The 25,016-nt window shown below is 42.7% G+C and overlaps 2 protein-coding genes across 3 annotated transcripts in view; one reads left to right on the top strand and one right to left on the bottom strand.

Annotated features, from left to right (window-relative positions):
- Nucleotides 1-4,917: 4,917 nt before the first annotated feature.
- Nucleotides 4,918-10,360, bottom strand: phospho2 (phosphatase, orphan 2). Its single transcript, XM_055638000.1, has 2 exons — nt 10,074-10,360; nt 4,918-6,912 (listed from the first exon to the last, which is right to left on the bottom strand). Exon 2 carries the CDS (start codon nt 6,895-6,897, stop codon nt 6,172-6,174), a length of 726 nt encoding a protein of 241 aa, XP_055493975.1. The 5' UTR covers nt 6,898-6,912; nt 10,074-10,360; the 3' UTR covers nt 4,918-6,171.
- Nucleotides 10,350-25,016, top strand: part of cfap210 (cilia and flagella associated protein 210) — a 31,485-nt gene continuing 16,818 nt past the window's right edge. The window contains exons 1-4 of one of the 2 annotated variants that reach the window (XM_055637998.1): nt 10,350-10,501; nt 17,212-17,289; nt 22,114-22,337; nt 24,487-24,660. In XM_055637998.1, coding sequence (XP_055493973.1) covers nt 10,435-10,501; nt 17,212-17,289; nt 22,114-22,337; nt 24,487-24,660 — 543 coding nt within the window. In that variant the 5' untranslated portion in view covers nt 10,350-10,434. The remainder of the gene's footprint in view (nt 10,502-17,211; nt 17,290-22,113; nt 22,338-24,486; nt 24,661-25,016) is intronic. The other variant, XM_055637999.1, reaches the window with a different exon arrangement.

The raw sequence follows: 25,016 nt of genomic DNA, 5'->3' as shown, positions 1-25,016 counted from the left end.
AAGTAATGGTGGAGAAATAAGGAAAAAAGTTTAAGGTATAAGATTAATGTACACAGAATGACAAGGGTTGATTCGAGATAGTCAGTATGGATTTATTAATGGATGATCATGTATGACTAATTTAATTGAGGTTTTTTGAAGAGGTCGCTATATTGATGAGAGCAGCAAGGTGGTTTATGTGGACGTCAGTAAGGCCACGTAGAAGTTTGGTCTAAACGAGTCAAACCCACAGGAACAAGGGCAAGCGCTGAAAAGCTCAGCGGATCAGGCAGCATCTCTGGGGAACATGGATAGGTGACGTTTCGAGTTGGGACCTTTCTTCAGACTGATTGTAGGGAGGGAGGGAGGGGGGGGGCAGAAAGTTGGAAGGGAGGAGGGGCAGGACAAAGCCTGGCAGGTAATAAGCCAACACAGGTGAGGATGTTTATTGCTGGACAGATGGTTATCCAAAGGCCAGAGATGAAAAGACAGAAGGTGTGCTAGAAAGGGATTGGAAAGTTGCGAATTGTGAAGCTAGAGAAAGGAATGTAGGTGGAAGGGGAAGATAGGGGTAAAGTCCACATAAGAAACAGGGGGGAACAGGGGGAGTAAGTAGCAAGGGTTTTGTAGTTACCTAAAATTGGAAAATTCAATGTTGGATCTAAAATTGGTTGGTAACAACATGGTGGTGGAGGGTTGCTTACCTGTTCAGATGCCAGAGGCAAGTGACGTACTTTAATGATTCGTGCTGTTATTTTATATACAACTTTTAAAGATGAGAGGGATTGACTTTTAGCTGGACTGCAATAATAGGTGTTCCATATTTCTCAGAAAGAGACTGACAAATATGAACCCATCAGGGTTCCCTTGGCTACATCCTTTTGATGTAGAGGAAGTGAGTGGATTTAAAGGACGCTATTACTCTTTTAAGGGGTTGAAGTTAAATCTTTTGTCTCTCTATTCAACTGATGGAGATGTTTGCTGCAAGGTGGCTTTCCTCAATGATCCATCAATTTTTCAAAGGAACTTTATTAACCAGAATGGGGAGAAAACACCACAGTCACAGTGGCCTTGAGAAGGACAACTTATTCTTACATGTAAAAATTTACTCCCGAAATCAAAGTTGTGAAAAGTCTATTGGAATAAAAATAGCACTAGTACAGGTATTAAAATTACAAAACTCTCAGAGCAATAGTGGGAAAGCAGGCACAGATTTCAAGGCTCAGGAAAAGAAAATTGGCAAACGAACAGCATGCTTTGGCAACCTATAAACTATGTGACCTCTTTTCTTCAAGACTATTTGCTGCCAAGTTGGCAAAGTGGAAAAGGGGAAATACAAAGCAACTATCCGGCACATGAAAAAGTTACTGAACGATTGCAGGTTTGCCAGTTTTTGCTTGAAGACTATCATCGTGCAAATGAAATTGTGACTCGAGTAACGAAATCTCTTGCTGCCTTCAACCACTTGGGAAACAAACAGCATATATTTAAATGGTCCATGGTGAACATCAACAATAAGGTCATCATTTTAAAATGTTCCTAAAGAATTTTCCAAACTTTTCACTGTTTTATAGAGATAATTTTGCTGACATCAAACAGTCTTGTTTTTGTTTTGATTTTTTTAAATCACAAGACTTTTCTAAAGCGAGCCCTTGACAGCTCCATAAGATGGTTCTGTGCTTGCAAGAGTAAATCTCTCTCATGCCAAAGATTTGTGAAGTCCTCATCATCTGAGGTGCTGATGAAACAGTGCTGAACAAAGGAACTCTAGTACCTAGGTTTTATTTTCCAGAAAATGATTTTGCTGCTTTAATTTATACCTCTTTGCTGTACTTTGCTTTTGCTTATTGTTTTTTGTCTCATCACTTGTATTCTTTTGATTTACACCATTTCCTTTTGTCATTTTATCTTGTCTGTTTTCTCTTTTAAGTTTGAGATACAGCGCAGAAACAGGTCCTTCTGCCCATCGAGACCTCGCCGACCCAGCGATCACTCGTACACTAGCATTATCCTCTACACTAGAACTAGAAACTAGAACTGATTTTTTACTATAACTGATGTTATAGTTGAAGTTTATGGACTAAGTTGTGTTTAAGAAGGAACTGCAGATGCTGGAAAATCGAAGGTACACAAAAATGCTGGAGAAACTCAGCAGGTACAGCAGCATCTACGGAGCGAAGGAAATAGGCAACGTTTCGGGCCTAAACCCTAAGTTGTAACCTGAAAGAATTGATTTATTCTGGGTAGAATAAGCTAGGTTGTTGCTATTTGACCACAGCTCTTTTCTACACATCAATTATATTTTGTTTCATTGGAAATATCTTTGGCAACACTAATCTGGATATTCTTTCTTTAATTTTCATCATTTATTTCTTCTCTGCAAACCATCATTCATCATAACTTCTTTTTCCTGGTTTGATTCCAAATTTTCTGTATTCCTTCTGAAAACTTTGTATATGTGAAGTAAATTATTCAAATTGTCTGCCACTTTTGTCTTGTTCTAATCCTCTAGCCAGCTGCTATTTCAAGCCTTCAATGAAAGGAAAATCATTCATGTTGGAACGGCATTGCTAGAGTGCAGCTTCCAATCATCCTCACTTCAATTCTGCAAGTTATCTTGTTGTGCATGAGGTTGTGAGCATGGCATGTAGGCAGTAAGAGAAGCAAGGGTAACATGGTGACTGGTTGACAGTGTATATGAAAGAACACAAAATGCTGGAGTAACTCAGCAGGCTAGGCAGCATCTCTAGAGAACATGGATAGATGATATACAATAGGTGCATGAGTAGGCAGGAGTAGGCCATTCGGCCCTTCGAGCCAATCAATGTGATCATGGCTGATCATCCACAATCAGTAACCCCGTTCCTGCCTTCTCCCCCGACTCCACTATCTATCCCTTGACTCTGCTATCTTTAAGAGCTCTGTCTAGCTCTCTCTTGAAAGCATGCAGAGAACCAGCCTCCACCGCCCTCTGAGGCAGAGAATTCCACAGACTCACAACTCTGTGTGAAAATGTTTTTCTTCATCTCCGTTCTAAATGGCTTACCCCTTATTCTTAAACTGGGGCCCCTGGTTCTGGATTCCCCCAACATCGGGAACATGTTTCCTGCCTCTAGCGTATCCAAACCCTTAATAATCTTAGATGTTTCAATAACAACCCCTCTCATCCTTCTAAATTCCAGAGTGTACAACCCCAGCAGCCCCATTCTATCAACATGACAGTCCTGCCATCCCGGGAATTAACCTGGTGAACCTACGCTGCACTCCCTCAATAGCAAGAATGTCTTTCCTCAAATTGGGAGACCAAAACTGCACGCGATACTCCAGGTGTGGTCTCACTAGGGCCCTGTACAACTGTAGAAGGACCTCTTTGCTCCTATACACGACTCCTCTTGTTATAAAGGCCAACATGCCATTCACTTTCTTCACTGCCTGCTGTACCTGCATGCTTACTTTCATGGACTGATGACAAGGACCCCCAGATCCCGTTGTACTTCCCCTTTTCCCAACTTGACTCCATTTAGATAATAATCTGCCTTCGGTTCCTGTTTTTGCCACCAAAGTGGATAACCTCACATTTATCAATTTATGTTTCAGACTGAACAAGGTTCCTGACCCATACCGTCACCTATCCATGTTCTCCAGTGATGTTGCCTGACCCGCTGAGTTACTCTAGCACTTTGTGCCCATTTGTGTAAACCAGCATCTGCAGTTCCTTGTTTCGACATTTTGACAGTGTTTATGGCCGAGTATGCTTTATAAGCGCAAAAGCACCAAAATCGTCAATGATAACTTTTTCCTTGGCAGTCTCTTTGGTTGTGCAGTGAAGCAACAGATCGTACTCCAGCCACAATTTCAATCCTGACCCTTTGGTCCTGTGTATGTGTTTGCACATTCTCCCTGGGACCTTGTGGGTTTCAACAGGGTGCTCTGGTTTCATCCCAACACTGGTATGCCAAATGGCCACTGGAAATCTCCCTCACTCTTTCTTTGAAATCTCTTCCCAGCGAGAGATTTGAGCTTTGTAATAAGCTTGAGGCTGATCATGCCTGCCACCCTATTCCAGGACATGATCAGCATCAGAGTATGTCCAGTGCGGTAACATTGAAGAGGTAGATGGGGCAGCTACAACAACATTTAAAAGACACTTGGACAGGTCCATGGATAGGAAAATCTGAGATTGATATGGACCATCTGCAGGCAAATGAGACTAGCCTAGATGGGGCATCTGGGTCAGCATGGAGAAGATGGGCTGAAGGGCCTATTTCAATGCTTTGTGAGTCATATAAAGATAACAAACTCTAGTAATATCTATTAAAGATTTCCCATCAATTTACCAAATCAATATGCACACCTTCAGTAGTTGACCTTGGATAAAGCCGGTTCAAGTGGAATCACTTTAAACATTTGGGTGTCATTAGGGATTCAGGTTGGGGCAAATGATAAAAAAGAAAGGGTGGAGGTAAAGATGATTCTGCTGTGTGAAACTTAAAACAAATAGTTCTCCTCAGCAAACATAAGCACTGCTCAGAGTATTTTTTTTTTTTAGTAATTACAATAATTGCTAGATTAAATTGTTCTATAAATCTTAGCAGTTTCTGTCAAATATTTCGGTATGGCTTATTTTAAAGGGAATCTTATGTGCACTACAAGTATTATTTGAAGGAACATGGATAATTTTGTTAGTCATGCATTCCCCTTTTCTGTGGCGATTGGCAGTTTTGTAATACTCATACTGTAATTCTGATTGTGTAGGGCAAGATTATGTTGGGCACATTCCACCAACAAAACATAGTACTAACTTTGAAGGATGTTCATGGAAGGCAAAGATCAACTATGATCTTATGAATGGCAGAGAATGCCCAAAGGATATTCTTATATCTAGTCCAACAATTAATCATGTTTTCTCTATATGATTTAAGAAGAAATTGTACCTGGTTCCTTTAAAAAAACGTTTTTATTGTTGCCTGGAAACAAGGCAAGTAGTAAGCTTTCAATTTACTTACCAATAACAACTTACTAAGATAAAAGTTTCTATTCAGAGCTGGGGTCTACTATCTCTGAAACCTTTGATGAACTGAATCTTTTACTCTCACTAAATGCAACAGATAATGGAAGTCTTATTTATACATATAGCTTGCTGTAAATGACTGATCAAACGGCTTCATGAGTTTTCTCAAAAATGTCAGAATGTTATTAACATTTACTCAACTGGATCACAATGTGTGACATAAACACCATAAACTAAAATGAAAAATTCAGTGGTTTAATAAAACATTTATTAATTATCTTTATTTATTTAATTTATTTATTCTCTTGCATGTCACCACTTTCTAAAATAGTGCATTATTACAAAAAAAAATGTAGGTATAGTTATACATTCATTATTTGACTCAATTCATATAGTCTTAAGTTCATAATTTATAGATGTTTAACTACCACAAAGGATGAACACTTCATTTCTGCAAGTTTACCTGCTGATTTCACTTTTGAAATAAATCGATATAGTAAATTGAGGTGGGAATAGGTGTAAAATAGTCACAAATTCATATTATTTTTATATTAATAATTCCTTCCTGAGCACAGAACATGCAGGATATCAACCTCCATAAATACACTTTAAAAAGAAGCAAGCAGAACAACTCAAAGATCTTGCATTATAGTCTACCAATAGGAAATACTACACAAAATCGAACACGTTTCCCCAGACATACAACCATAGATTTTCATGTGCAATTACGTTTCTGCAACATGAGTTTATAGACTGCATCTTTATGATACGATTATGCTCTTAAAAATTTCAGTTCACAGAGCTTATTGATATGTATATCAACCTGCTTCTCAATATTGGAACATAACTTTGTTTTGCAAGGGTGAATTAGTTAAATTTAACAAGATTGTTATAGTCTTGGTTAATCTATCATTCTCCAGCTGGGAAAGTAACCCCAATATTTTTTTTAATAAGTTATGCTGTGGACAAATTCCTTTGTTAACCAAAGTTAACAAAGTTAAGGCTACACTAAGAAAAATTCAGTCCACAGTTTGATTGTTAGAAATCGTTAAACTATAAAATTGGCACACTGAAGTATCTTTATTCTTCGGTAATTTTTACAATTTTATGAATTGTTGAATTATAAAATTAAATACAACATTTATGGTGGCTTTAATTTTATTTTGTTTAAAAACAGAGACTTAAGTTAGGTATGTTTTCAAATAAGACAGGATTTCTTCACCTGAAGACCATATCACTATGAATGGTCGCATATGACAAGAGTCTATTTCAACCATTTCATTAACCAGCTTTTCCAACTTGTACCCTTTTCTGACCATAGCAACATCACTTTCCTCCAAACTTTCAATGGGGCACAAGTCATTTGCTCCATCACCTGTGTAAATTATTTTTTTATATTGTACTCCCACTTTTTGTTGAGCAGCAATAAACTCATTTAACACTTTTCTCTTGCAAAGATTATCAGGGCATTGTGGGCAACAATGAGAATGAAAATTCTTAATTCTAAGGTAACCTTGTTCATCAAAGGTTGCCGGATTTGTGAGAATGCTATCAAAAGCCAACCTTGTATTTGTAAACTCTAAGATCCAATTGACGAAAACTGTGTTGGAATCAGAAATAATAAGGCAGTCAACTTTATCCTTGTTTTGGCAGATGAACTTTAGGAGATCAACCATTCCTGAACAATATGGTATAGATTCCATAACCTGTTTTATCTCAGGTTCTTTGATTCCTTGGTCTCCAATGTAACTGAGGACGCTTTGCATGTATTCATTCCAGTGTTTTCCATCATATTTTTTACGAAGCCAGTCTGGAAGTTTCTTTTTAGGAGTACATCTCACAACCCAAGTATCACTGTTCCCATCTACAATTGTGTGGTCAAAATCAAAAACGAGTAAACTCTTCATTGTCTGGATAGCCTCCTATTTTAAAAAACAAAAAGGAAGAAGTGTTTTATATAACTGCACACATGTCTTATTTTAAAAAGGTAAAATAATAAACATGTTGCATGTTTACCCTATATTGTATATTTAGTTCAGAGATAATAGCATTTAATTTAGTAATTAGAGGCGGGAAGTTTGCACTGAATAAAGAAGTATATTTTCTGGTTACTTGGACACCCAGATATTTAAATTTTTCTGTAGCAATTCTGAAAAGGAATATTAAAAGGTGTGTCGGCTCTTGCGGGGTTTTATTGCCATAATTTCACTTTTGTTCCAGTTTATTCTCAGGATATAGAACTGCAGATGGTAGAAAGTCGAAGGTAGACAAAAATGCTGGTGAAACTCAGCAGGTGAGAGCATCTATGGAGCGAAGGAAATAGGCGACGTTTTGGGCCGAGACCCTTCTTCAGACTGAAGGGTCTCGACCCGAAACATCGCCTATTCCCTTCGCTCCATAGATGCTGCCTCACCCGCTTAGTTTCTCCAGCATTTTTGTTTACCAGGTCTGAAGGAGCTCAGTTACATGAATGGCCTGGAGAAATTGGAGTTTGTTCTACTTGGAACAGAGGAGATTGCAAATAAAAAATTCTCCATATTCCGAGCAGAAAGAAAATGTTCTAATTTACAGAGTGAAGAATTTGTTTGATGAAGGTAATTGGCAAAAAACACAAGAGACACAAGGATTTTCTTTTTTAAAGTTAAACATAATGTGTGGTTAGGATCTATAAATGCACTTCCAAACCTGGAAGTGTCAACCTCATGGCAAATTTAATTGCTCCCAAAAGGAAGCTGGATGACTATCTGAAAGGAGAGAATATGACGAACTATCAAAAGAGGACATCCATAGAACAGTACAGCACAGGATCAGGCCCTTCGGCCCACAATGTTTGTGCCGTTAAACTGATCACATCTGCCTGTACATGATTCATATCCCACTATTCCCTACACCTCCACATGCCAATCTAAAAGCCTCTTAAACACCTGTGTTGGTGGTAGAGGTATCAGCGCCTCTACCACCAACCCTGGGCAGTGGGTTCCAGGCGCCCACAACTCTATGTAAAAAATAAAATTGCCCCGGACATCTCCATTAAACTTTGCCCCTCTCACCTTCGTTACGCCTTCCACTGTTGGACATTGGCACCCTGGAGAAAAAGATTCTGACTGTCTATCCCTCTCATAATTGTATATACTTCTATCAAGTCTCCCCTCAAACTCCGATGTTCCAGAGAAAACAATCCAAGTCTATCCAGCCCCTCCCTGTAGCGGAAACCCTTTAATCCAGGCAGCATTGTGGTAAACCTCCTCTGCACCCTCTCCAAAGCCTCCACATCTTTCCTGTAATGTGGCAACCAGGATTGCTCACAATACTCTAAATGCAGCCAAACTAAAGTTGTCCAAAGCTGCACCATTACTTCCTGGCTCTTATATTCAATGTCCCTAGCAATGAAGGCAAGCAGCCATACGTCTTCTTAAACCCCTATCCACTTGTGCTGCCACATTCAGTGGGCTATGAACTTGGACTCCAAAATCCCTCTGCACATCATTGCTGCAGTAAAAAGTCCTGCTATTAACTGTATATACCCTCCTTCCAACCTCCCAAAAATGCATCGCCCTGGTACACCAGTCATTGAAAGTAGGCATGCAGGTGCAGCAGGCAGTGAAGAAAGCGAATGGTACGTTAGCATTCATAGCAAAATGATTTGTGTATAGGAGCAGGGAGGTTCTACTGCAGTTGTACTGGGTCTTGGTGAGACCACACCTGGAGTATTGTGTACAGTTTTGGTCTCCTAATCTGAGGAAAGACATTCTTGCCATAGAGGGAGTACAGAGAAGGTTCACCAGACTGATTCCTGGGATGGCAGGACTTTCATATGAAGAAAGACTGGATAGACTCGGCTTGTACGTGCTAGAATTTAGAAGATTGAGGAGGGATCTTATAGAAACTTACAAAATTCTTAAGGGGGGGGGCAGTGGACAGGCTAGATGCAAGAAGATTGTTCTTGATGTTGGGGAAGTCCAGAACAAGGGATCGCAGTTTAAGGATAAGGGGGAAGTCATTTAGGATCAAGATGAGAAAAAGGGAGGTTTCATTTTTGGGCACAAACCTGGAGAGTGGTGAATCTGTGGAAATTCTCTGCCAAAGATTCCTGGTATGGCAGGACTTTCATATGAAGGCCAGTTCATTGGCTATATTTAAGAGGGAGGGATCCCTTAAGTGGCTAAAGGGGTCAGGGGGGAAGTATGGAGAGAAGGATAAGGGGGAAGTCAGGTACAGGATACTGAGTTGGATGATCAGCCATGATCATATATTGAATGGCGGAGGTGCAGGAAGGCGAAGGGTTGGATGATCGAATGGCCTACTCCCTGCACCTATTTTCTATGTTTCTATGTTTTCTCTGGTCGAGACCCTTCTTCACAAAATAGAGGATTTAGTTATTTATATTATCTGTGAACAGCTCTTTAGAAGGGTACAATTTATTTAAGGGTAAATATCTAGGTTGGTATATTATACTGAGATTTAAAAAAACAAAATGCTGGTGTTAAAAAAATATCAGCACATCTGGCAGTATCTGTAGAAAGAGAAGCCGTTAATTTTCAGGTTGAACACCCTTCATCAGAATTGAGAAAGACCGACTGCGTTTTTCCAGCATTCATATTGTTTTTACTAATTACTTGGTATCAAAGCCATTAATAAAATTACATTTCAAAAGAAAAATAACAAAACGAACCACAAAATAAAAGATAGTTTTCTATAACCAGGAAAAATACATTAGTGAAGGACACCAGATATAGAAAGAGGGCAAATTTTAATCCCATTTTATAGCATGTGTTCCCGTGTTTCCTAATAATAAACCACATCGATGCTTGAACCAATTTATAGGATTATAACATTTACAGATCAATTCCGGATTTTCTTAACCGTTTGGAGAAATGCTGCAGGTGCAATTTACTCGCACTACTCTCCCAACTGTCTTGTTTAAGTAGGCCCAAAAGAGGGCAGAATTTATTTGCCCAAGTTCATTGCAAGGATCAAGGGTAATAACAAACCTCCAGCACAAGGCGGACACTATTAATAACCCAGAGCTTTCCGAAGCCTGCAGCAACCTCTTATTTTTCAGTCGCTTAAATTAAAAAAATACCTTGCGTACGACTCTTCAAAGAAACAATATATTCCTCAAAAGAGCTTCATCTGGTACGAATGATCGTCCCTGGGTGGGTGCGAGGGAGGGGAGCAGTAGCTCAGTGGCACCGCTCTGGTCACGGCCCGGAGCACGCGCGGCGCCGGCACACTCCACTCATTGTTCGCGCCACTCCACGTGCCCCCGCGCACGTCGCCTGGCAACGGAGGAAACATTCCGCCGGGGACGCTCCTCTGCCCCGCACGCTTCCGGTGTGGTTGCTGAGCAACAGAATCCCCAACGCGGTGCGGGGCGGGGGGAGGGTAAAATGTCCGCCCGCACCGAGTAACTCCTGGGACCCTGGACTTGCTTCTCCAAGCAAATGGCGACAGCGGCGAACATCACGCCGCCAAATCGAATACTGTTAGGTGACACGAGGAACAATTCAGGTGAGTTCTTCCAAATAGGTTAGCGGACCTAAAATCAAGAGAGTCAAGCGTGTCAATAGACACAACAAGATGCAATATATCAAAAATGTAATAAATAAGTCTGAAGAAGGGTTTCGGCCCGAAATGTTACCCATTTCCTTCGCTCCATAGATGCTGCTGCACCAGCTGAGTTTCTCCAGCATGTTTGTGTAACTATAATTCAGCGGGACTGGCAGCATCTCTGGAGAGAGGGAATGGGCGACGTTTCGGGTCGAGATCCTTCTTCAGCAATGTTTAATTGTCATACTTACAACAAAAGTACAGGGAGTACAGAGAAGGTTCACCAGACTGATTCCTGGGATGTCAGGACTTTCATATGAAGAAAGACTGGATAGACTCGGCTTGTACTCGCTAGAGTTTAGAAGATTGAGGGGGGATCTTATAGAAACTTACAAAATTCTTAAGGGGTTGGACAGGCTAAATGCAGGAAGATTGTTCCCGATGTTGGGGAAGTCCAGAACAAGGGGTCACAGTTTAAGGATAAGGGGGAAATCTTTTAGGACCGAGATGAGGAAAACATTTTTCACACAGAGAGTGGTGAATCTCTGGAATTCACTGGCACAGAAGGTAGTTGAGGCCAGTTCATTGGCTATATTTACGAGGGAGTTACATGTGGACCTTGTGGCTAAAGGGATCAGGGGGTATGGAGCGAAGGCAGGTACAGGATACTGAGTTGGATGATCAGCCACGATCATATTGAATGGCGGTGCAGGCTCGAAGGGCCGAATGGCCTACTCCTGCACCTATTTTCTATGTTTCAAAAACAATGATATTCTTACTTGCAGCAGCATAATAGGTCTATTTAAACACAGTTGTTTATAGCACAGAATAAACAAAAAGAAAAGTAATAAATGAACAACCCCAATACTAGTGTAAAACAGTCCTCAATGCAACTCGAGACGGTTCATAGTTTGTGTCTTGTGGCGTTCAGGAGCCTACACTGTTGGGGGAAAGCTGTTCTTGAACCTGGCGGTCACAAATCATGTTGCATTTGTAGGATTGAACTGTAATACTCTGTTGCACTCAAAGCACGATATGCTAGAGGAACTCACGGGGGGATGCAAGGCGATGGATTGAGCTGTAATAAGTTGTTGCACGCAAAACACGTTATGCTGGTTAGAGGAACTAAGCGGGTCAGTCAACGTCCGTGGAGGGAATGGACGGATGGTGTTTTTGGGTCCAGACCTTTCTTCAGACATTTGGGAAAAGATAATCTGCATACTTTGTCTGTGAAGTCTGGTACTTTCTCATTGCGAATATAGTTGCGACAATGACGCTCTGAACAATGGTGCTTTAGCACATGACTGGGAAGTATGGTATTATTGAAATAAATGTTCATTAATTGCATCGTTACTGGGCTGAAGAACAGCAGGTTTCACCATTACCTAAGATTGAAATTGTAATGTTTGTAAGTACACTATGTTTTTCAGCATAACCAAGCCGATTACACCACATTTCTAGAGTGTTTGTCAACTTTGTGTTATATTTGCATTCTTTCTCAACAAGGACAATTCCCCAAGACAATTCCCCTGGGAGCCACCTATATGGTAAATTCACCTTTCGAGTACCGGCATAGCCTTTAGTTTTATGGGACAAGATATTTGAACATTAAGACCCAAAAAACTGGCACCAAAATTATGGTCTGTAGGGCAACTTGTCTTATTTACTTCTAAGATCTAGCCCACCTAAAGCTGACATCTTAAGGTATTGCAACAATAGCAATGATGTCTTAAATAAATTAATTAAATCCACCGGCAGGAGAAGTGAATCTAACCAACCACTCTCAGATAAACAGTTCCCATTATTGAGGCCTTAAATCAACTCGATGGTCTTCATTGGGCAGGCCATGACATTCACACGTCCATCACCAGACTCCCAAAACAGACACTCTATTCCATGCACTGTCAGATTACCAAGGGGAAAGAAGAAAAAGTTCAATGCATCATTAAAAATGTAACATCCGCACTAACTGCTGCAAATCCTTGGCCCATGACCGCTCAAAGTGGAATCTTATTGATTGACCACACGCATTGGAAACACAAAGCACCAGATCATATACAGCAGAAGGAGCACACCACTTTACAACCTACTTATCAGCACCATCAGATATCTCCAATGCCATTTGTGGAAGAGCCAGAGTTCCCATATTGGCCTCAACAGTTACTTCAGAATCTCCAGAAATAGTGTTGGAAGCAAGTTATCCTCAATCTAGAGGGCAGGCTAAGAAGAATATAGTTTCAGTTTAGTTTATTGTCGCATGTCATATTAGGATAGATTAAGGCATTGGCAGAGCAGTGAACAGAATTGAATGAATGGGTGAGTTTTAGGATGGCAGACTGTATTGATTAGAATACAGATGGTCACTATACCATCCTTTATCCATTCACAATTTATATTAGTGAAGTAGCTGAGGCATCTAATTGTCATGTATGCTGACAAAGTAAAATTAAATGGAAAATGAATCCATGAAACAAATGTCAAAGTCTAATTGGATGAGAAAATGGTAAACAAAGTATAATTTAGAGATGCACATAATTATCCACTTTGGTAGAAGGAATGGAATAACACGAGGGAGGGATTCATAAGGATTGGGGGCCCCATGTACATACATTTGTACAGAATAGAAATATGCAAGTAAAATAAAGTTTAAAAAAATGTCTTGCTGCATATACAAATGGCATTGATAAAACTATGCCTGGTGTATTCTATACAGTTTGGGTATCCTTATCAATATGCATTAGAGGAGTGCAACAATGTTCCAGAAGGGTGATTCAATGAATGAGCTAGCTGTCCCACAAGGGGGAATTGATGGAATAGATATGATGATTAGGGTTTTAGTATCAGATGGAGTGGTTGACTGTGAATTTCAGCCACTTTTTGACTGCATGGCATAAGTCATGAGGAGCCATACACCCTAGTCATGTGCACATGTTGCAGAGACCAAATAGACAGAGACTTTAGGGAAGCAAAACAATGTTGCTGTACTTACGAGGAAAGGAGAAGGCACTTAACATGAGAGGCTCTTGCTAAATTACATTGCAAACTGCTGTACTCAGCATGGCATTCAACTGCCTGTTGCAGTTAAAGACAGATTCGCTGTGATTATTGGTCCTCGGAATGAGATTTAAGAACATAAACTGATTGGATGGGAGAGTAAATTAGTACCAAGCTGGATACATAAAGAAAGAAAATAAGAGTGGGAAAAAGAAAGTGGGAATGAGGGAGAATCCAAGGATAAAGGAAAAATAAGACTACATTTATTCAACAATCATTAGTATCTCTATTACTTGCAGAAATAAGAGTCAACTGTTTATAAATTAAACAATTTATTTCAGCAATTCAACTCCCCCTTCCATTCCAAAACCGACCTTTCTGTCTTGGGCCTCGTCCATGGCCAGAGTGAGTCCCACCGCAAATTGGAAGAGCAGCACCTCATATTTCACTTGCGTAGTTTACACCCCAGCAGTATGAACATTGACTTCTCCAATTTCAGGTAGTCCTTGCTTTTTCCCCTCTTTCCCCTCCCCTTTACAGCTCTCCCACAGCCCACTGTCTCCGCTTCTTCCTTTCTTCTTCCCACCGCACCACCCCCACATCAGTCTGAAGAAGGGTCTCGACCCGAAACGCCACCTATTCCTTCGCTCCATAGATGTTGCCTCACCCGCTGAATTTCTCCAGCATTTTTATCTACCTTCATTATTTATCTATACCTTTTCATAATTGTCCCAGTTCATTTTAGTCAACTCTGCCTGCTTCTAGTTAACTTTAAAATACAGGTTTTAGCTCAAATTGAATATGAAAATAAGAATGACCCTTTACATATGATCAGTTCTAAAATAGCCATTTCCCTGGTAGGTTCCACAATGTATTATTCACGTATCTGTCCCCAATACACTGTATGAACTCAACCTGAAGGCTGCCATTGTCAAGATAATTTGCTCAGTCCATATGAAGATTAAAACTTGTAACTGTATTACAAGCCCACATTGTTTCTTAATGTATAACTCGATTAAGTGGGACCCGTTGGGTCCCTGTCACATGGAGGCCTCGTCACCCAACGCATCCCGTTCCCCCAACGCAATATTCCACCACTCACGCCTATCCCCTCCCATCAAATCCACTTCCCTGTCCCCCTCTCCCTCTACCGCCCCCCATCCCACCTTGCCCATCACCTTGGACCCCCTTCTACCCTGCTCCCTACCCCCACCCCTCTACCCCACTCTCTAACTTTCCCCCTTCACTCACTCTCTCCCTCCCTCCCCTCTCTCCCTCCCTCATCCCTCTCTCCCTCCCTCCCTCATCCCCTCTCTCCCTCCTCCCTCTGTCTTCTGTCCTCCCCTTCCTGTGCTGTGGGTCTGGGCTGGGCGCTCCCTCTTTCCACGTAACGGTGTGTGTGCGTTAGGCCGCTCCGTGTCCGCGCCCGCGGGCAGGAGCTGCTGGAGCGCTGTACATCCCGGGACCCGCGGTGTCTCGGCGCTACCGCCCCCCCCCCCCCCCCCCCCCCCCATCTCCCTCCACCACCCCATCTCCCTCCTACCATTTCCCTCATCCTCCTCCCCCGATTCCCTTTCCCGGCCTCAGTGCCTATCCATGTCGTAGACCAGCAGCAGGGCCTGGAACTCGGCCTGGTTCTCATATTCGGCCCGGCCCTGGCTGTAGGTGGCCAAAACATTCGTGGACCTGGGCCTCGACAGAGCCGGGCTCGCTGTGCTGGGGGCGGGGTGAGGGTGGCGGGCAGCCGAGCCGGAGATGCCCACAGAGCAGGAAGCGAAGGCAGTGCTGCAGGATGGTGGCGGCCGGGTGGCCCCCGAGGCGCTGGTACCCCTTGACCAGGCCCTGGGCTTGGGTATGACTCCAGCCCTCAGCTCGGCTGTCTGGGATCCAGTCCAGGCCCCGACTTCATCTCCGGACTTGTCCCTGAAGGCGGACCCAGGCTCGTCCTTGGCTCCAGTCGGGGTCCAGTCCCCGGGCTCAGCTCGCAGCACCACCCTCTCCACCAGGTACTGCGCGGCCTCAGCACCTTGGACGGCAACGTCACTCCTTCACCAAGGCGACCTCCCGCCGATTGACAGCGGGCGCAGCCAATCAGTGTGGCAATGGTGCCAGGAAGGGGCGTCGCTGGGACGGTGATGTTCCTTCCTGACTGACAGGAGATCAATCTGCGTGGCGGTGACAGATAGCAATCTGCGCATGCGTGGTTTTTATGATTTTTAAACCTTAATAACTTTTACAATATATCATCGATCAGAACAAAACTTATTGCACTTGCAGCACAGGAGAACGGTAAGTAAGCTGGCGAAAAATCGTAGCGTTATTGAGTACCATTATTGCGCAAATAGAAAAAACATGCAAACCGGAAGAGCACAAGATCACAAGGGACAGATCTGTCCTACATTGTAGCTGCCATTAGAGATCCTGTAGCCTATTCTCACCAATGATTAGTTTCCTTTGTTTTGTCTCAAACTGATTCTTCTTCTGAGCCAAACCATTTTTCTTATGTGCTAATCTTAACCTTTACACTAGGGGCGCCGCATTGATGGCAGTCTCTGTCTGTTTTTCTGACTTTTTAAATATCTTTGTCAGTTTTAAAAGTTTGTGTGGTAGATTTCTTTAGCTTTTTTTATGTGGGGTAGGGGGGTAGGGTAAGGGGGAAACCGTTTCCCAGTCACTTACTGGCGAGGACGCGACTATTCTCCGAGTCGTGTCCTCGCCCCCCTGCTCGCGGCCTACCACCTGGATTGGAGTGGCCTTTCCTGCGGGGGACCTGGACCAGAGCTTCAGCAGCGGCAGCGCAGTACTGGATACATCGCGGAGTGGGTGATTGCTTACCTGGATCGCCGTTGAAGCTCCGGAGGGTTGGGCTTGCTGCTTCAACATCGGAGTTGTGGTTTGCAGAGCTTCCAGCGCGGGCGGCGTTGACTTCAACATCGCGGAGTCCTGAACCCTTTGCAGAGGGCCACCAGCATTGAATCTCCGCCCAGCGCGGCCTGTGGACTTTGGGAGTGGCGGACTCCGGTAGGAGGTTGCCGATTCGGATGTCCAAGCCGGTGAGGATGTCCTCCAGTCCTGACGTCGGACTTCCATCACCCCGGCGAATGGGCCTGAACATCGGGCCACCCGTGGCGGCGACAGTGGGGGGTTCGGGAGCCCCCCCGACCACGGGAGGACAACAGAGGAGTATGACTGAATTTTGGAGCCTTCCCTCGCAGTGGGGAAACTTTGATCCCGATGTGTGGGAAAGACTATCGTGTTCTGTGCTCTTTATTATTCGTATGGCTACACAGTGACCACACATTTCACTGTACCAATTGGTATATGTGACAAATAAATGTATCTTGTAACTTGTACAAAGATCTCCCCATCTCCTATTTCCTTCTGTCTACCTTTCCAAAATTCCAAGAATCCCAGAATATTCCGTTCCCATCTTTAGTCACCTTGCAATTATATTTGTGCAATCTACCATCATTCATATATTTTGGCTCCAAATACGAATTGCACTCCATTTCTCAAATCTTTACAGAATCTACAAGATTCTTAATGAGGAACATGATAATGTCAACAATTTTGTGAACGTAAGTTAATAGCATTAATAGTTGCAATGGTTATTATCATAATTGTATATTTTTGACTGCCGTTTTTCAGATCCTATACTTATTATGTATGCACTGCAGGTAGAATATTTTCAGGTCAGAAGACCAAGCTATGTGCCCCAAAATGTTCTGTGGAAAGGGATCTTGGAGATGTGAATGGTAAGTTGTTTTTAATGTTGAAAAATGTAGCCATGCATGGAGTGTTAAATTATAACTACAGAATTAAATTGTAAATTGTTTAATAGTCATAGCATTGAAATTATTTTTGAGTAATATTAGAAAAATAATACTTAAATTGTACCTGAATAATACAGAATTGTTAATGTATGCTAATGTATCCTCATTGTTTGTAAATGTAAATATCTGGGATGACACAAAATGATGGAGTAACTCACCGGGACAGGCAGCATCTCTGGAGAGAAGGAATGAGTGATGTTTCGGGTCGAGACCCTTCTCCAGACTGATGTCAGGGGAGTAGGCTGTACAGAGATAAGACTGATAGGAGAACTAGAAAGGGGAGGGGATAAAGAGAGGGGGAAAGCAAGGGCTACTTGAAGTTAGAGAAATCAATGTACATATCGCTGGGATGTAAGCTACCCAAGCGAAATACGAGGTGCTGCTCCTCCAACTTGCGCTGGGCCTCACTCTGACAATGGAAGAGGCCCAGGCCAGAAAGGTCAGATTGGGAATGGGAGGGGGAGTTAAATTGATGAGCAACAACGGGAAATCAGGTAGGTTTAGGCGACATGAGCGGAGGTATTCAGCGAAATGATCGACACCTGGAACAGTGGATACAGTAAATGAGGTTGGAGGAGGTGCGTGAACCTCTGCCTCACCTAAAAAGACTATCAGGATCCTTGAACGGAGTTGTGGGGGGAGGTAAAGGGACCAGTGTTGCATCTCCTGCAGTTGCAGGGGAAAGTATCTGGGGAGGGGATGGATTGGGTGGGAAGGGACGAGTTGACCAGGGAGTTGCGGAGGGAATGATCTCTGTGGAAAGGGGTGGAGATGGGAAGATGTGGCTCGTAGTGGGATCCCATTGGAGGTAGCAAAAATGTCGGAGGATTATGTGCTGTGTGCGACGGCTGATGGGGTGGAAGGTGAGGACAAGGGGGTCTCTGTCCTTGTTACAAATGGGATAAGGGGGAGCAAGAGCAGAGCTGCGGGATATTGAGGAGACCCTAGTGAAAGCCTCATCTATAATGCAAGAGGGCAACCCCCATTCCCTAAAGAATGAGGACATCTCCGATGACCTGGCATGGAAAACCTAATCCTGTGCGCAAACGCGGTGTAATGGAGGAATTGGGAGTAGGGGATTGCAGGAAGCAGGGTGGGAAGAAGTGTAGTCTAGATAGCTATGGGAGTCAGTGGGTTTGTAATAGATGTTGGTCAATAGTCTGTCTCCTGTGATGGAGACGGTGAGATCTAGAAATGATCGAGAGATGCTGGAAATGGTCCAAGTGAATTTTGAGGGCAGGATGGAAATTAGTAGATGAAGTTGATGAAGTCTATGAGTTCTGCATAGAGTTCGGGGATAGGGCCAGTGTACACCTGGAACAGAGATTGTTCGAGGTATCCTACAAAGAGGCAGGCATAGCTGGGGCCCATGTGAGTGCCCCAGGGCTGCCAACATTGGGTGAGAGTTGAGAGTGAGAAATTGCGAGGGAGCGTAACGACTGGGTGGGGAGGGGGGGGAGAAACCGGACTATCCAGAGAATCCATGTGGTCAAAGGGAGAATGTACAAATTCTGTACAGACAGCACCCGTAGTCAGGGTCAGATCTGGGTCTGTGGTGGTGCAAGGCAGCAACTCTACCGCTACGCCAACATGCCACCCCATTATTTTTTTTTCCCTGTAATATATTTATTATGATATCACGTCAATAAAGATGAACACATGATTCTGATTTCTGCCCTTAGTTGGATAACACACGTCTCCAGTCATTGTGTATTATGGCTGGTTTTCAACCTCTTCAGTCTGAAGGTCTCGACCCGAAACATCACCCATTCTTTCTCTCTAGAGATGCTGCCTGTCCTGCTGAGTTAATCCAGTTTTTAGTATCTATCTTCAGCTTAAACCAGCATCTGCAGTTCTTTCCTACACTCTTTGTTAAGCGAAACAGGTCCTATTCTCATAATATTATTCATCTCAACTAAGTCTTTTCTTCACCTCCGTTGCTGCAGAGAATACAATCCCAGTTATCAAATCTTTCTTCAGTGAAAAAAAAATTCCAGCCCTTCCAACATCTTCATCAATCGCCCCTGGATCCTCTCCAGAGCAATTGCACCCTTTCTACAATGTGTCAAAGTCTTACAGCCTGGAAACAGGCCCCTCGTCCCAACTTGTTCATGCAGATCAAGATGCCCCATTTGGCACATATCTCTTTAAACCTTGCGTGTGCCAGTGTGTGTGTGAGAATGCGTGTCAGTGAAGCGACGACAACATCCGGAGTGAGCAGAGACTTGGCGATGCCCAGGGAGCGTTTCTCTCTCCCCCCCTCCACCCGGGAATGCGGGCCAGCCCAAGTGCTCTGTCCAGCAGGGGTCCGGGGAGGTGAGGGTCAGTGACCCGGGGGTCGGGCATCGAAGTGGAGCCTTAGCCCGAGATTCATCCCTGCTCACCCGGTCTGCTCCTTGCTCCGGGCTGGGGTTAAAACTCCATGGGGTGTGGACAGAGCAGCCGAAAGACACAGAGCCGCTAGAGGTGAGGGTGGGGGGTGTGAGCGGTGTCTCACCTAACACCATCTACAGGGGAGAAACTAAACTACATTTTTTCCCTCCAAATCATTCCACGGGCTAGTAGTTTTGACACCCCTGCTTTAAACCAATGCCCTCTTGAATCACCTATCCCGGGAAAAAGACTATGCATTCACCTTATATATATTCCCCTCGTGGTTTTTACTCACCTCCAAAACAATTTTTGCTTTATTTTGAATTTCCAGCACCTGCAGATTTTGATTCCATGAATGGCAAATGTACTGCAGTTTGCCATTTTAAATAGTGTGCTTAAGAGTCTAAGACAATTAGTTCTTTACAGGAAACCCACCGACAGAAAACTATTCTCATTGGTGAGTGTGGAGGAGATCTGGAAACCTTGGGCAAATTGAATTGTTCATGACTTCATTTTAAAAAAAAATTGAGCATGGGAAATTTGTGATCAGCGTGAGAGCGTGAGAATTTTGTGAAATGCGTGAGTCTCACGCTCAATGCGTGAGAGTTGGCAGCCCTGGTGCCCATAGCTACATCTTGGATTTGGAGGAAGTGGGAGGAGTAAAAGGAGAATTTGCTAATGGGCCTGTCCCACTTAGGCGATTTTTTGGGCGACTACAGGCGACTGCTGCAAAATCCGGCGACAGTGGCGACAATTTTGCTGTCGTAGGTTCTCGCCAGGTGTCGTAGGTGAATTCCATTAAAACTAGTACCTGGCAGTTGCCTAAAGAGTCACCTAAGTGGGACAGTCCCATAAGGGTAAGGACCAGGTCTGCTAGGCGGAGGAGAGTGTTAGTAGATGGAAATTGTCTGGTTCTGCGGTCGGGAAAGAAACAGAGGGCTTTAAGACCTTCCTGGTGGGGGATGAAGGTGTAGAGTGACTGGACATCTATAGTAAGGATGAGGTAGTGGGGGCCTGGAAAACGGAAGTCATTGAAGAGACGAAGAGCGTGTGAGGTGTCTTGGACATAGGTAGGGAGGGAGGGGAGGGGAGGGGATAGGATGTAGTCGAGGTATGTGGAAATTAATTCAGTGGGATATGAACAAGCAGAAACAATGGGTCTGCCAGGGCAGTTTTGTTCGTGGGTTTTGGGGAGACGATAAAATTGGGGAATGATAAGGTTGGTGGCTTTGGAGGGCAGAGAGCCGGAAGTAATGAAATCAGAAATGGTGTGTGATATTAAGGCCTGGTGCTTGTCTGTGGGATCATGGTCCAAGGATAACTAGGAGGAGGTGTCTGAGAGTTACCTTCAGTTTAAACCAGCATCTGTAGGTCTTTCCTGCACAACAGATGGGATGAGTTGGAAGTACAGTATCCACCATTGATCTCAGTTCACACTTATTACACTTAGGTGCTAATATTGAAATAAATCCAGAAAATACTCAGTGGAAATTGAAATGTTAAGTTTTCAAGATAAAGACCCTTCAGGGTCAAAATCGCTAACTCTCTTTCCCTTTCCACAGATGCGGTTTGATCTGCTGAATGTTTCTAGCATTTTTTTGCTGTTATTTCAGTTTTCCAGCATCTACAGTTATTTTTATTTCAATTGACGTGTTTATGTAACATGTTTTGTAAGGTTAACATGATTTAAAGTATTTTTTACAGATAATGAAGAACTTATTGAAAGGTACTCATTGCTATTATGTTGAAAGTCCAACTGCCAATTTAGTCACAGCAAGATTTCTCGATAAATGACCATACTTTATGATTACAGTTACCGAGAAACAAATATTGGCCAGGAATATATATTAGTTGGAATTAGTTGAAATGCTTGGCTTAATATGCCAGCTGTTTAAGGAAATTTAATATTTTTCTAATCCATTGCACGAACCAATTTAAACGCTGATTCACAAAGCACGTATCTGTACAGTTCATTTTTCATGTTTTTTGAGGATTTCCTTGATAAACTTTTGCGAGTTGAAGATCTGCTGTCATAAAAAGTGAGATTGGAGATTACACAATATTAAAGATTCAACTGCAGCTCATGTGTCACAAAGCTGTACTTATGGAGGGGAGTGAATATCCTGAAGTTTCAGGAATTGGCCACAATGAAGGTGAATGAATAAGCAATGGTATTCTAAATTTATTTGGTTAAAACAGTTTGTAATTTGCTTTAAGCAATACACCCAAGACTGTAATTAATTCTCTAATAATGAATTGGTAATTGGTTTACCACCTACCAATTATACCAGATGAGTCATATTAGAAAAAGTACCTTTGGTAAATGTGGTAAATATTGACTCTTTTTGAAATTTCATGATTTGGACATTTTAGTGCAGGTTCGTGACAAACCGAATGAACATGGCGGAGTACAGTTTCCAAATCTGACGGATCTGCGACAAGTTACAATTCTTCCAAAAGTGGAATGGCAACGCATCCAGGATAATTTGAATGGTATAAATCATGAGGCTGAATTTTTACGTGCCCAGAGGGAAGAAAAAGAAGCCTTACATTTACAATCGAAGGAAATAACCAAACACTGGACAAACACAGTTGCAGTAAGCACTCTTTAAGTATTTTACAGTACCTGTATGTAATTATGTACAACATTATATCATTTTATTGCTTACCACTATTTACCAGTTAATATTTGTAGCATTCCTTTGCATGCATTAAGGAGTCACTATTTTTCTATTATTATCTAAGATATAGTTGATTTTAGTTGATTGCATCTGATAAACAGGTGTAAAATGAATGTAGTAAATCAGGAAAGGTTGGGGTGTTGTGATAAAAAATATATCACACTTCCAGTAACAATTTTGAGTGACCCATTAATTGTCCATTAATTGTCCATCAAGTTTACATAAAAGTGATGACAGAGATTTTACCCAATTTCCGTGCATTTTTCTAATTGAACAGATAATTTCAGTTTGTCCGGGGATTTAAATTGACCCTGTTGAATGTCATTAGAGAAAAGGATTTTGATTGCCGCCATTTTTGAGCAAGTTTATAATTTGATGCATGTGGGTGTCCTGATACAGGTGCACAACCTTTTATCCGAAAGCCTTGGGACCAGACACTTGTCGGATTTCGGACATTTTCGGATTTCCGAATGGAAGATTTTTAGCGTAGATTAGGTAGGTAGCGCGGGCGGCTTGAAAAGTCTGGAGTGGCTGCCTCCTCCCCGGAGACCGGGGAATCATTGTAAATCATTGCATAAATGTTAGTCAGTTAGTTTGGAGGGATTTTATGTGGTGGTGGTGGTGGGGTGTGAAGGGGGAAACTTTAATTCTTAGTCCCCTACCTGGTCGTCGATTCCCAACATGGCGGAGCTGGGGGCTCCGTCTGACCGCGGGCGGCGCCGGTTGGAGCTCCGACCCCAGCAACTCTACCCCTGGCTGCGAGGCGCTCCAAATCCAGCGTCGCCCGCGGCCGGACGCCCGCAGCCCCAGCTCCGCGAATGTTGCGATTCGGCGGCCACAGCGCTCCGGAGCTTACCGCACGGCGACCCGGTAAGGCATTGCCCGCTCCCCGCCGACTCCCAACATTCGCGGAGCTGGGGCTGCGGGCGTCCGGCCGCGGGCGGCGGTGGATTTGGAGCGCCCCGCAGCCAGGGGTAGAGTTGCTGGGGTCGGAGCTCCAACCGGCGCCGCCCGCAGCCCCAGCTGGGAGTTGGCGGCCACAGCGCTGCGGAGCTTACTGCACGGCGACCCGGTAAGGCATTGACCGCTCCCCGCCTCTCTGACCAGGTAGGGGACTAAGAATTAAAGTTTACCCCTTCACCCCCCCCCCTTTCAAATAAAAACCCTCCAAACTAACTGACTAACATTTAAGCAATGATTTACGGATGTTTAAGTGTCTCCCCGGTCTCCGGGGAGGAGGCAGCCGCTACAGTAGTACAGACCTGGGTTGACCGTGGGTCGTTTCGGGTCAAGTTTGGCGCCAAACGCGATCTTTGGTGTGCAGACGACATCCTGGGAAAAAATGGCCGGTTTTCGGAGTTTTTCGGTTTCCGGAACTCCGGATAAAAGGTTGTGCACCTGTAACACCAATATGTCACACAAAAATATTACAATAGGGTTTAGGTTACTGGGTAGACTTTGGTTGTATTTTATTAGTCGAACTTTCTTTGAAAATCCAACCGTAAGATTAGAAACAGAAATAGGCTGGTCTGTTCATTGAGCATCAGTGATATCTTGGCTGATTCATTCTTAACCTCATTGAGATAGTTATTACTATTATGGTTTCTTGATAAGTGGATGGTTGAATGCCAATTCGAGATTTCTTTTTATATATACATATGGCAGAGGCATCTACAGATTTGGAATTATATAAGTTATTTCTTAAAATAACCACTAACCTTGTGCTATTTAGCCCAGAGCAAAAGTAAAATAAACATAAAAGCTAGAATAAAGAATTTAAACCAACATTTTTAAATAGGTTTTGTCATGTTCAGTGGTCACTAATTGTAAATAACTCTGCATAATTTTAAGCCCTCAGAGCTATATTAAAGATCTCTTGCATTTTGTGTAAAATTATCAGATGCCACTTTGGAACTAGAATTTTAACAAAATTCATCTATTGAGGATCACACTATAAATACTGTAGATCAAATGCATTGTAATTTAAAAGTTAATATCTCATGTTCAAAATGTTATAATCACCATTCAAAAGCTTATGTGTAAAAAGATGTACAATCTATCCAAGGGTCACAGACAAAAAAGACTTAATGCACGAAAACTACGTAAAGAAAAGGAAGAAAAGGAGAGGCGACAAATAGATTTGGAGGAGGCAAAATATATGGCACAGAAAAGAAAAGAACATCTGGAAAAGGCTAAAACTCTACTTTTCTTCCAGACCGATAGAGTGAAAGGATTTAATGTACAGTATAATGTTTCTTTTAAATTTGAAAATATTCTTTTGCATTAAAAAAGTCATTAGTTTTAAGTGACTGTTAAGAAATTTATTATTTTTAGCAATTTTGTTACTGCATCAGAATTATTAATCTTGTAGTCTTTCATAACAATATTAATTTATTGTCATAGTAACTGTGCCTTCTGTACTTGCCTTGCTTTTAACATTACCCAACCCATGTTTCATTATCATGAAATCATAAGATTAACTGTGTAAAATATTCCTCAATTTTGATAGTGGATATCCTTCCTGTGACATACAGATAAAACCCAAGCTGTTGAGGATGAATGCAAATATGGATCAAGCTCTTACTCATCTTTCAT

The sequence above is a fragment of the Leucoraja erinacea genome, chromosome 7 (assembly GCF_028641065.1).
Source record: "Leucoraja erinacea ecotype New England chromosome 7, Leri_hhj_1, whole genome shotgun sequence".
In the NCBI taxonomy this organism is placed as follows: domain Eukaryota; kingdom Metazoa; phylum Chordata; class Chondrichthyes; order Rajiformes; family Rajidae; genus Leucoraja; species Leucoraja erinaceus.
Note: the sequence above shows the minus strand (reverse complement) of the source record. Positions and strands in the feature narration are given on the sequence as shown.